The 13,780-nt window shown below is 43.6% G+C and overlaps 1 protein-coding gene across 4 annotated transcripts in view; it reads left to right on the forward strand.

Moving 5' to 3' along the window:
* The window catches only part of PRKCZ (protein kinase C zeta), a 235,222-nt gene that overhangs the window by 212,364 nt on the left and 9,078 nt on the right, over nt 1-13,780 (forward strand). For all 4 annotated transcript variants that reach the window (XM_072608570.1, XM_072608571.1, XM_072608572.1 and 1 more), the window contains 4 exons: nt 2,481-2,568; nt 3,801-3,920; nt 9,206-9,285; nt 10,458-10,547. In XM_072608570.1, the coding sequence (XP_072464671.1) occupies nt 2,481-2,568; nt 3,801-3,920; nt 9,206-9,285; nt 10,458-10,547 (378 nt within the window). The remainder of the gene's footprint in view (nt 1-2,480; nt 2,569-3,800; nt 3,921-9,205; nt 9,286-10,457; nt 10,548-13,780) is intronic.

Raw genomic sequence — 13,780 nt, forward strand, 5'->3', positions numbered from 1 at the left:
AACTACTGCTTGAACTTCTTTAGGGAGAGGACATCCCACCACCTCCCAAGGCAGCCGATTCTACACTGGGTCAGCCCTTTACACCACCCACAGCAATCAATCAAGGGACATTTTTAAAGTACTTGTGCTAAGTGCTAAGTAAACAAAGAAAGGCAAAAACCAGTCCCTACCATTATGGAGTTCATAATCTATTGCAGAAAAAAGTTTATAAACAACTATATGTAGGATCAGTTCAGCAGAGGGAAGGCACTAGGATGAAGTGGGAAGAAGAAGGGGAAAATTTTAGCTGGGACTTGAAAGAAGTAGGCAAAGCTGAAGAGGGAGAGTGAAATGCCCAGAGTCAGGAGGTGGTTCTATGTGAGAAACAGGCAGGAGACTAGTGTTTCTGGAGTGTAGAAAACATGGGGGTGGGGTTGGGAGTGGAATAAATAAGCTATAAGAAGACTGGAAACATCTGATGGCCAACTGTTCTTTCCCCATGTTGTCAGTTTCTTGAACCCAAGTGTGTGACTTGACTTTTTCCCTATTAAATTTCATCTTACTATGTTCTAACCTGTTGTGACCTTTGTAGATCCTGTCTGTCATCTAGTGTACTAGCTGTCCCTCTTGGTTTTATATCACTTGACATAATTTGATGATGCATGCCATTCCTGCCTTTATCTGAGTTATTGGTAAGAATATGAAACAGCACCAAGCACCACCCAGATCCCTGGGGTCCAATGGAGATCTCTTGCCACGTTGGCCTCAAAGTTGTCTGCTTGTAATCTGGTCATTGAATATCTATTCACATGATTGTCTAGCCCATATCATTCCATCTTTTCCAAAAGAATAGTAGGTGCAACTTTATCAAAAGCTTTTTTCCCTATCTACTAATAATCCTGCCCAACAAGAAATCATGTGGTTAGACTGGCATGACCCATTTTTGATGAAGCCAAGATGACTTTTCATAATCACTGCTTCCCTTTCTAGGTCTTCACCAAATTTTTTTTTTTTGATTCATACTAGAATTTCCCCACAAATAGATGTTAAGTTACTGTTGGTTTTCCTTTTCCTTTTTTTTTTTTTTTAAATCAGGACATTCACCTTTCACCCATATTGTGCTCCTCCTCTTGTTTTTTCCATGATCTTTGTGCCAATCACCAGCAGTGGCTCAGCCATCACAGCTATCTGCTCTTTCAGCGCTGGAATATCTGGGCTGGGTGAATAAAATTTACCAAGGACTGTGAGGGACTCTCTGACTATCTCTTCACCTGTCCTGGGTATCAGTTCCCTGTTAAGTCATTTTTGTTCTGACCTTTGCAGTGTAAAGGTCATTGGCAGAGAAAACAGGAGCAAAATAAGGCTTGAGCAACTTAGCCACCTGCCTTTCTGTTGTCACTTAGCACTGTCCCATCCACCCAAGCAGCAGACCTATCTCTTCTTTGACCCTTCCCTTTTTCCACCAGTAGAACTTTTCAGAAAATTCTGAAAACCTTTTTTATTGGTACTTATTTTCCTGACCAACCTCTTCTTATTTTTTTTCCTTTATGCCCTTTCTAATCTTCTCCACCAAAATTGAAGTAGTATGTCAGAGTAAACCTTCTTGGCTCTTCCACAGACTCTAACAAGCAGGAGGCTTCTCAGTGCTTCCACTTCAACCACCAGTTCCTCTCTGTTAGTGACCATGGATCCAGAGAATTCCCTTCTTGGTTCCTCCACCTTTGGAAGAATGAAAATAGCCCTCATACAAGTTAAGAAATAGCTTTGTTCTTCTTGAGCAGAGAGACAGAAAGCACTCCAGCTCTTGATAATGAAGTCTCCCATCATCATTATCTGATGCCTCTTCTTTGGGGCTGTTCATCTGTTTCTTGAATACCACATAGCTTCTTTCTGTCTAGGTTTTCTGTAGGACATTCATGACTAAATCACTTCTTTTTTCTTCTTTCATTGATTTCTATCAAAATGCTCTCTTTCCACCGTGCTTTCTCTCTCTGGTTCCTCGATTTCATCACAACCTAAGTGAGGAATTAGTCTTTCTGAATGTACAACCCTCTCCATTTTTATCTTACCTGTTTCTTTATTTAAAAGTATATCCACGTTCTAGTCCAGATGTGTTCTTCCTCCCTTCCTCTCTCCCCATCAAGTCTCAATGATGTCAAATTTCCCTCCTGAGATTGTCTAGTTTATATCATTCCATTTACCATTTAGGGTTTCTAATTTACGTTTCCTTTCTAATCTTGTAGCCGAATAACTAATGATGTTTTAAATGACTTTTAGGTATTCAGCATTAGTGAACCACATTATAATCAGCCAGCAATTTATTTGGTACTAGATAAATGCTGAGGGTACATTTTCCAAACCCTGAGTTTGACAGCCTTAGCATTCCATGGGGGGTGCATGCGTGCATGCGTGTGTGTGTGTGTTGGCATAAAGGGTGGGGAAGGACATCTTACTCCATAGAAGTTTCATTCACTAACGCCACGAATGATTTGTCCCCACAGGAAGGATTGGGCCCAGGTGACACAACAAGCACTTTCTGTGGGACACCAAATTACATTGCCCCAGAAATCCTAAGGGGAGAAGAATACGGTAGGTTGATGCTTGGATTGGACGTCCCTGGATTTTCCTTCTGGTCTTACTAGATCTTACTCATTGAGGCATCTCGGAATCCTGGGCTGTCTGGGCTGGAACGGACCTCCAAGGCCATCAGGTGTAACCTTTCCCTAAATGAGAATTCCCCTCAACACCATTCTCAGCCATTGACCGCTGAGGCTGACCTCTATGGCTATGGGGCTTAGCAGCCTCTGTATTATTAAGTTAGGGTACTTTGGAGAGAGCAGAATGCTGCTACAAAGTATAACTCAAGTCTTCCTAACTCTGGGTCTAGCTCTCTATCCAAAACCCCATGGTGCTTCTGGGGCTCTTCCTTCCCAGTAGCCAGAACATGAGAGATCCAGCCCATCCCTCACATGAGCACCCATTTTCTGGTCATAAGTAACCTGGGGAAATGAATTCATCCCTGAAAGTTTGCTCCCTGAACAGAAGCTCAGAGACAAGAGGACTGGACAGTCTTGAAGGGTATCTGGTCTAGGCAACGAGGGACCAAGCTTTGTTCCTAGTTCCTTCCTGACCAGACGTCTCCTGTATGCACTGGAGAGTGCTTCTCTGGGAAAGGCCATTCCTCATCTATATTCTCTGACCTCTTCACCCCTTAATTTTACTCTCTCATCAAGTCATCTCAGCAAATACTTCTCGAGCACCTACCATGTTTCAGGCATGGGTGGACTGGGCACTGAGCATATAAATATAAAAGAGTTCTTGCCCTCAAGTCTATGGAGGAGAGTGGGGTAGTGTGGAATATGTTGTGTTCATAGTGGGAGAGGCAGCATGTCAAGATGCAGAAACCAGTAATAACTAGGGAGAAAGGGGAGGAGGGAGATCTAACAGCAACTTCCTATAGAAAGTGGCATCCAAGCTGTGCTTTGAAGGAAGCTTGGGATTCTATAAGGTAGAGAAGAAGAGAGAGTATTTTAGTATTCTAGGCATGGGGAAAGGCAAGGGCAAAGACCTGGTTGTGGAAAATGGAATTCCCAAATTGCTTATCAGCAATTTCTCAGGAACGGTAGAGGACTTGGTGCATAATATGTGCTTAAATTCTTGGACCTTGATTGCTTGATGGGACACCCCGCCTAGAGAATGTTAGCTTCATTTCATTTTTTGCCTGTATATTGTCATCATGTAGCACAGTGCCCCACCCCCTCAGTAGCAGGCACTTCATGCATGCTTGTTGATTGGTTGACTGGTTCTTGCACTGTTCCCAGGGTTCAGTGTGGACTGGTGGGCCCTCGGCGTCCTAATGTTTGAGATGATGGCGGGAAGATCGCCATTTGATATAATCACAGACAATCCGGACATGAACACTGAAGATTACCTCTTCCAAGGTACGTGTGTGCGCCAGGCATGTGGGGTGGGGAGGTGGCACCCCAGGAGGGACATTCAAGCTTAGAAACAGAGTTTCAGATACTAGTTTTCTCATCCTCCATATTCAGTCTTTTGCTAATTTCTACCAATTTTATCTTGATAGCATCTTTTGAATACTTGCTCTTCTCTCACTCTTGTCCTACCCTGCTCCAGACCCTCATCACTTGGACTACTGCAATTGCTGCTGGAGGCAGGGATGTGGGGGTCCGCCTGTCTCAGGTCTCTCCCCACTCCCATCTATTCACTATTCATCCTTCAAAGTGATTTTTCCTAACGCTCAGGTCTGACCCCATCATGCCCCACCTCAATAAACTCCATTAGCTCCCTATTACTTCCAGGATCAAATGTAAAATCCTATAATTGGAATTCCAAGCGCTTTCTAACTGCCTTCTTGCCTTTCTTTACTTCCATCATTCTCCCCCACTCCAACCCCACCACTCCCTGGGTGATCCAGTGATTCTGACCTCCTCGCTGTTCTTCAGATGAGATCCTCCATCGTCTGACTCCAAACATTTCCCCTGCCTCTGCCCCATGCCTGGCATGCCCTCCCTCCCCATCTCTGTTTCCCTGGCTTCTTTCATGTCCTAGCTAAAGTCCCACTCTCTACAGGAAGCCTTCTCTTACCCCTCTCCCTTCCAGGGCCCTCCCTTGGGTGATCGTTTCCCATTTTTCCTGTTTGTGGGTTATCTCCTTTGTTAGACTTTGAGCTTTTTTAGGACAGGGATTGTCTTTTGCATTTCTTGGTTGACCCAGTCAGTGCCTGGCATATAGTAGGCACTTTAAAAAATGTGTGAACTGATTGATTGCTATTCCAGAGGCTAAAATAACAGCAAACATATATATTTCACTTAAAGTTTTACAGATCACGTTACCAATGTTATTTCATTTAATCCTTATAACATTTGGGAGATACCCATTTTATAGATGAAGAAACCGAGGCAGGAAGAAGTTAAGTGACTTGTCCGCAGTCACAAATAGTAAGTGTCTGAGGCAGAATTCAAACACAAGTCTGTCTTCCTGAATCCAAGGCTGATGTTCTACCCACTGTACCACTTATCTGCTAAACTGAGGAAGGCCTTGTAGATGTGGCATCTCTACATACTCCTAGTGTGCTAGGAAAGGTATGCATGTGATAATCAGAGGGTCTGCCTTCAACTTGAAGGTATTATGTTGAAGGTATACCTTGAAACCCATGAAGTCCTCCATATTTTAAGCCCCTCTCTGAAAACTAGACTAGAAAAATCCCTTGCATATTAATTTTCCAGAGTATTTTCAGTGTGGTAACACTGTACAGTGATAATAATTATCATTCTTACTGATGTAAGGAAGTTTGATTCATTGTATGGAATGAGCCTCAGACCCAGGGAGACCCAGGTGCGAGCCCTGTCTCTGACCCCTACTGGCTGTGTGACCCTACACACTTCCCCTCTGTACCCCAGCCAAGACTAGAAAATGCCAAGCAGGTGCTGACCTATATCGTTACAAGGCAGTCAGTCAACTGATGTTTCTTAGGCTTCTTCCATAGCCTCCAGAAAGCACTGAGCTTACAGAGAGGCAGGTGCTGTGGATAGAGACAGGAAGACCTGAGTTCAAATCCTACTAAAAACAATTACTGTGGGACCAAGGACAAGTCATTTAACTTGTCTATGCCTTGGTTTCCTCATCTGTAAAATGGAAGTAATACTAGCAACTACTTCCTGGTGTGGTGGTGGTGGGGGGTGGGTTATGGGGTTCAAATAAGTTAACATGTAATGAGTTCTGCAAACCTCAAAACATTACATCAGTGCTGGCTTTTATTAATATTATTGATGATTTAATAATAATAAAACACTCCCTGCCCTCCAGAAGCAAATAATAAATGAATGAATACATGAAAATAAATAACTCCTGTCCTCAAGATGATAAAAATGAATGAATGGATGACAACAATGGATGAACAGATGATGATAATGAACAAATTAACAAATTATAAAAGAATGAATGAATGATAATGAATGAACAAGAATAACGAATGATTGAATGATGATCAGCCCCCATGAATGAATGAGGGATGGCAATGGGGATGACAACAAGCTCATGTTCCCAAGGCATACAAGATGGCGGGCGTTAGTGGATGAGGCCCCAGACTTGAAGTCAAAGATTCTCCCTGCTACCCACTTGACCCTGGCTGATCAAGCTCTGGCACCTGTCATTGTCCCAGGGGCTCTGTAAGTCTTTCTTTTGCTGAGCAGGGGCTGATAGACATTAGTGTAGGGCATTTCCTCACTGGGATTTCCCTGCTCTGTTGAAACCATAGATCTATAATAACAACTGCTGTCTACAGTGATTTGAAAAGTACAGAGAGTTCATTTAAATCTCATAGCCACCCTATAAGGCAGGTCCTCTGGGTATTGCTATCATCCCTATTTTACAGATGAGAAAACAGAGGCTCAGAATGTGCCATGGCTTCTTCATGGTGGTACACATAGTAGTACCATGTCAGAGGCTTCCCTTACTCTTGGTCCTGTGTTCTCTCCCGCATGCCTCATTATCCTTGGTGATTCATGAACTACTCCAGTCCCAATGCCAGCATCATAACCAGGGTCCTGAGCTCCAAATAGCCTCATTTAACCTATTTTGGGACTAACCTAACAGGCTACTCCTCATTTCCAAACAAATTTCTTGTGGTAAATATAGGGAAAGAGCATCAGATTCAGGGTAAAAGCCCCCACTCTGCTCTTTGCCTTCTGGGTGACCCTGGCCAGGTCTTCTTCATCTCTCTCTGCCTCAGTTTCTCTACCTATAAAGTAAGGGAGGTGTATGAGATGGACTGTGAGGACCCTTACATCTCAGACTGGTGATCCAGTGTCTCCAAAGTCAGTCCTGTGTGCTCCATCGGAGCCCCCACCACCTTTTTGGAAGGTGCACCTCTGGCCTTGGCAGACACGCAGATGGAATGTCACCTTTCACTGGGAGTACCTTGGGCTCTGATGGGACCCTACCTGCCCTTGCTTCACAGAGAAAGAACCAAGACCCCTGGAGGGGAAGGGTTTGTTCAGGGTCCCACAGGCTGTAGGCAGAAATTAGTACAAAATGAGAGCATTTTTAAAAATTAAAACCATCCTTCTGTATACTTCAATGTTACGTTTATAGAGGCAGCTGGTGGTGATAGAGCCCTGGACTTGGAGCCGGGTTTGAATCCTGCCTCAGACACTTACTGGCTGTGTGATCCTGCACACTAAAGCTCTTTCTGCCTCATTCCTCATCTGTAAAACGGATGTGATAATAACAGCACCTCCCTCTCTGGGTTGCTGGAAGGATGAAATGAAATAAGATTTGTAAAGCACTATGCAGACCTCAAAGTGCTGTGTAAATGTTAGTCATTATTAATTATGATAATCACCCATTGGAATGTAGTTCTCTAATTTTGTTGTTTCGGCCCTTTCCAACCCTCCATGGCCCTATTTGAGGTTTTCTTGGCAAAGACACTGGAGTGATTTGCCATTTCCTTCTCCAGCTCATTTTTACAGATGAGGAAACTGAGGCAAACAGGGCCCAGGGTCGTACAGCTAATAAGTGTCTGAGGCTGGATTTGAGCTCAGGAAGACGAAGCCTAGTGCTCTATCCACTGTGCCAGCTAGCTGCCTTTTTGAATAGGTATAAAAGCAATACGTAACAGATGGTTTGAGGCTGCCCTCCTGGGGAAGAAAGTAGCTTTCTCCACGTGAGAGTCTTCCCCGACCTCACCATATGAGCAAAACTGTCCTGTTCGCTCTTCTCCATAGAGAACATTTCCTGTTCCATCTCCTGCTTTTCCCCAGGCTGACCCCCATCCCTGGGATTCCCTCTCCATCCCTCCAGAGCTTGGTTTCCGCTTCCAACACCAGACTTTTCCTGACCATCCCAGTTACTGGTTCCAGACTCCCAGAAATTATTTCTTACGTACTTATGTGTTTGCATGTTTTATCCCTCCTTCCCCACCCTCACCCCCAGTAGCAGATGGTCCTGACCCTTGAGCTGGAGGGAGTATCAAACCATGTAGTCTAACCCCATCACTTTGCAGATGGGGAAATAGGCTGTGGGGGTTAAGTGACTTTCCCAAGGCTATAATTATGAGAGACAGAAGCTGAACCTAGGTCCCTTGACCCTGAATCAGGGTTCTTTCCATTGTACCAAAAGGTAAGTTTCTTGAATCCTTGTCTTGGTTTGTTTTGAACTTTGTCTTCCTGTTACCTAGAGCACAGCCTAACACGTATTAGGTGCCTTAAAAATGTTTGTTTGTTAGGAAAGGGGACAGAAATTAATTATGGGATGGAAGTAGAGTGGAAGATTCTTAAGGTCAGGCACTGTGTTTAACTTTATACTCCTGGCCCATCAAATGGTACGTCAGTAGATGCTCTTTTTAAACATTACCTTCATTTGCAAAGATCCTCCCCAGAGTCAACCCTTAGAGTTAAAAAAATAAATTTAAATTAAACGTATTAATTAAATTATTTTATTATTATATATAATTAATATTATTAAAAATTATTGATTTAAAATGTTTTAAAAAGCAACCCCATAAAACCAATCACATCAGCCATTTCTGACCACCTATTGAGTATTTAACAGCCAGATTCCTCCATTTCTCCAGTGAAAGCAAGATGGATGTTTTCTCATGTCTTCCTCTAGGGAATGATAAAGCCTGGGCTTTATCATTACTGTTGTTTCAAGTTTTGTTGTTGACTTTCTCTCTCTCTCCCCCACTCTTTCCACGCCCCCCACTCCCCATTTCATTTAATGTATGCAGTTTTCCTCCCTGTATATTTCTTTCCTGGTTCTGCTGCTTCCTCTGCATCAAGTCATACAAGTTTTCCCATGTTTCTCTAAATGCTTGCTTCTGAGAGTGTACAGTCCTGTTCCATGCACAGATCTTACTTTGTTTACCTGTCCCCTCTCCTTGGGTGTCTCTTTGGATTTGCAATCCCCAAATTCCTGCTTTGGAATATACTGAAGGCTGGTCTTTGTGCCTTTGACCTCCTGAGGGTAGCCTGGTGAGCCATGGCATCCATGATCATGGACCCTCTGGTCCACACGGATTCTTAAATGTCTGTCACTTTCACTTAAAGCAGGCTTTTTTTCTCCACATACAATTGAATAAAGACGCACTGGCTAGAGAGTTATACAGCAAGCCTAGAATTTTACTTTTTGACTTGTTTGTGAATATTCTTATAAAACAAAAAAGTGAGGCAACATTTCTCAAGACCATTTTTCCATTCTCCTCTAGTTATTCTTGAGAAGCCTATTCGAATCCCCAGATTTCTCTCTGTCAAAGCCTCCCACGTCTTAAAAGGATTTTTAAATAAGGTAAGTGTTCCCAATTATTTTGCCACTTGAGGGGGATGGTGTGTGTGTGTCGGGGCGGGGGGGCGGTTAACCTGGTATTTTCCTCTTGGTAATTTCACAGCAGGGAAAAACAATAATGCAGAAAACATGAGGCATATCCATATCCCCCATCTACTCACTCCCTGAAATATTGGGGAAAATTAACATGTATTTTTTTTAGAACAATGTTTTTGCCTCTAGGACAGACATTCCAGGCCTTCCAAACCCCTGCTCCAACCTGCCTTTCCAGGTTTAATGAATATTATTTCCATCCTAGCATTCCGTTTGCCATCTAAACTGTAAATTAGCCAGTCCCTGAAGTTGGCATTCCGTTTCTCAGCCCCATCTCTTATAAATCCTTCAACACTTTGTTCATGGCCCACCTCCTACAGGAAGCCTATCCTTGGCCATCTTTCCCCTATGCTCTTGTATTCCATGAATGATGCTGTATTTGTGTTCAGCTTTTATTCTCCCCTTCTCTTCCCACTCCCCCCCCCCCCCCCCAAAATATAAGCCCCTGGAAGGTAGGCATCTTACCCGTCTTTCCAATCCTATCCCCAGAGCCTCCTGGAATAAGACTCAGTTGCTGTGTTAGCTGGTTTGTTCCAGATTCCCAGAAATTATTTTGTATACACTTAATTGGACACATATTTTGCCAGTAATCGGTTACTTTGGTGGCTGGATTGAATTGCATGATGACTTAACACCCCTGCCCCCTCCAAAGCAAAGCCAAGATCCTCCAGCAAAAACCAAGATCTAATTTAAATATGGAGAAGAGACACAGTTTCTCATAGCTGGGAAGGTTGATTCTGACTTGAGGAAAGGAACCATTTTTAGTGATAATGTTGGTTTTTTTTTTTATTCCTTCCCTGGCTTTGAGTATAGAAAAAAAAAATAGGATGGGGAGTGAAGTGGAGAGAGGAAAGGAGAGGATTTTGTATCACCTACTATGTGCCAGGCACTGGGCTAAGTGCTTCCCAATGTGATCTCATTGGAGTACAGAGGTGTAGGAGTGAGGGAAAGTTGTTTCTGTTGAATTCATGTGTTACAATGGGTACCATCAGCTCACTGGACTCAGGGAGGGAGGCTCATCAATGAATTACAAGAGCAAATGTTGACTTGACTTTCCCCTCCTTTTAAATTTTGACTTCTAGGATCCCAAAGAGAGGCTTGGTTGCCAACCACAAACGGGATTTTCAGATATCAAATCTCACACGTTCTTCCGCAGCATAGACTGGGATCTGGTAAACACCCTAAACCTCTTGAATTCCCTGTTGTGATGGATGGAAGTGTGTTTTGTTACTGTCCAGGGATAAATTTATGGGGTGTGTGTGTGTGTGTGTTTGTGTGTTTGTGTGTATGTGCCTTCTGTGGGTCTTTACAGACCTCTTTTCTTCTGATAATAGTGCTCTGATATCCACAGAAAACAAAATGAAAGCCAGAGCTGACCCACTAGCAGCCTCCCTCATTTAGGGAGGGATGAGGAAAATTCTTCCTTTTTGTAGCACATTATAGAAAAATAACTAGAAATTACATTGTGTGAGGCAAGAAGCATTAAATAGGTCCCCACCCACACCCAGCCACTTTGTAAGACAAATTCCATTCAGGGGAGAGACTCCAGGACACCAGCTGAGGTCAGAGATCTAGGGACCCTTAGAGGCTACTGCTAGAGAGACCTAAAGGAAACATACCATACAGTTACTTCCATTTTTCCCTCATTATTTTTATTAATTAGATGCTAAGATCAATTGTTTTTAGCTGCTAAAAGAGCCTAAATAGTATTGGTGTCTCAGTGCCCAGTGCCAGAGCCCTGGTTGCCCCACCTTAGTTATGGTTCTGTGATACTCTCTGAGGACAATACTTGTTTGGAACACTTTGCGGGGGAAAAATCTGCTTACTTGGCCATCACTGAATTACAGTTGGCATCTGCTAGGGCGTTTACTGATGCTTCACAGGATTTTTGCTGGAGGCATCATGAATTTGGCACACTGAAAAATTGATCTCAGGTCTGTGTGCCTCCTATGAGGCTACAGAAATGACCCCCCAGGTCAATCTTCTGGAGAAGGAGTCCAGAGCTGTTTTCTGCATTATGTCATTGTATCACTCATTGAGGAGGTTTTTTGAAAAGATGAAGAGAAAGAACACTGGCTGAAATAATTATATGACTTAGCAGGCCTGTAAACCCTGATGCCTCTTGTAAATGCATGAGAACCAAGAAAATGAAACCGAATGGGGCACATTCATTGTCTGTGCCCAGAGAAATGTGAAAATTTTGCCAAGTTACTGACATTTTGCCTCTAAATTACACTTTAATTTTAAGGGGGAAACAAAAGACATTGCTAAGATCCTGAGGGCAGTCACTTCTTGAAAAATTCAGTCTTTAGCTTCATCCCCCACATCTACACCAGCAGCAGGAAGGTAAGGATTGAGGCAGCCAATAGAGACTGGGACCAAAGAAAACTCAGATCAGAAGGAAACTGGGCATTTTCTTAATACGCTCCTCTAGCTAGACGATCTGTCTGCCTTAATAGAATTCACTGGGTCACCCCAGGAGGGTCTCATGGAGACAGGCTTAGTCTGTTTCTCAAAACTCAGAAAGAGCAGGGATAATGGATCCCAATTTGTAGCTACTGAAAGCTTGATTATATCCATGTACCTATTAAAATAATTCTCTTAAATGGACAGTTTCAGTAATGGGAGCTGACGTGTTATTTCCAAGGATCATGGAATATGTATAATTTTCAGAGACATTGGAGAAGTTGGCAAGGCTTGATTTTTTTTTTTTTTAAGGTACCATTTCTCCTCCTTTGAGGAGAGGCGAGCATCACAGGAAGGGAAATCTATGTGTTCCATCTAGGTGTACTTGGTAAATGGTTAAATCTCTAATCTGGATTCTTAAAGGCCTGGCACTGGACAGCTGCATTGGAATAGATTACTTATTCTTACTTTCTAAGGCTGGGCCCTTTCACCGTCTCTTTGGTTATGCTACATTACATGGTGGAGTTTTATGTATCAGACCATCTGGCTATATACAGTTCTTTTGTTCTGCTAGAGACAGCTGGGTGGTACAGTGAATTGAGCATGGGGACTGGGTCAGGAAATGGTGATGGTGGTATTCAATTGTTTTCAGCTGTGTCTGATTCTTCATGATCCCATTGGGATTTTCTTGGCAGAGATACTCAAGTGGTTTGCCATCTCTAGCTGATTTTACAGATGAGGAAACTGAGGCAAACAGGGTGAAGTGACCTGAGTTCAAATCCAGCCTCAAACACTTCCTAGCTGTGTGACCCTGGGCAAATCATTTAATCCCTGTCTACCTCAGTTTCCTTATCTGTAAATTAATCATAACAATAGTACCTGCCTCCCAGGATCCTTCTGAGAAGCAAATGAGATAGTACTTATAAAATGTTGAACCCAGTAGGTGACTAATAAATGCTTGCTTCCTTCTGACATCAAGTGGTGGTGCAGTGGATAGAGCACCAGTGCAGGAGTCAGGGGGACCTGAGTTCAAATCTCACCTGAGACACTTGACACTCACTAGCTGTGTGACTTTGGGCAAGTCACTTAACCCCAATTACCTCATCCTGGTCATCTCCAGTCATCCTGATGAATACCTGGTCACTGGATTCAGATGACTCTGGAGGAGAAGTGAGGCTGGTGACCTGCACAGCCCTCCCTCACTCAAAGTCAAGTGCAAGTCATGTCATCATTTCTCTGATGGCATGGTCTTCTTCGGCAACGAAGGATGAACATAATAATTATCCTTCAACTACAGTACTGTAAAAAGAGCTCTGACTCAGGTGTCAGGGGATCTGAGTTCAAATCCTGCCCCTGATGATTACAATCCTATGGGCTGCTTCATACCATGACTCCCCATTATCCTCCACGTTTAAGCTTTGCCCAGAATTTCCTTACAATAGCACAAGGAAGATCCTGCAAATATGACTATCCCTGTCTTATAAATGAGGAAACCCAAGTGATTTGTCTAAGATCGCCAGACTAGGATGGGTACAGAGCCAGGACTCAAGACCCTGATGGGCTCTTGAGACCAATGGGGTGACTTGCTGAATGGCCCTGGAGCAGGGGAGCTTCTCTTGCTAGGACCAAGGCTTAGATGCCCATTTCCAGCCCAGGTTCATGGACCCCAAGCCTCAGCAGCTTTCTCTATAAAAGACTCTTTGTCATGTGGAGTGGAGGGAGCTGATTTTGCTCCAGATTGCAGAAAGAAATATTCCATCATCTTAGAAAAATGGAGAAGGTGCCAGTTCCAGACCCAGGTAACCAGGGCAAAGGCACCAGCTCTCCAAGAATGCTCAGCTCCAGGCTAGCACCTTGCATCCTGAATAGAGCAGCCATGGGGTGGGGAGCTGGGCAGGAGAGTGAGGAGGGGCCAGATGCAGATTGAGCCTTTTTAATGCCACCAGACCCTACCCTGAGCTGAAGAGCTGGTTTCTGGGAAGTGGATGAAAGGAAAGTA

This window comes from Notamacropus eugenii, chromosome 5 (assembly GCF_028372415.1).
Source record: "Notamacropus eugenii isolate mMacEug1 chromosome 5, mMacEug1.pri_v2, whole genome shotgun sequence".
Classification (NCBI taxonomy): Eukaryota; Metazoa; Chordata; class Mammalia; order Diprotodontia; family Macropodidae; genus Notamacropus; species Notamacropus eugenii.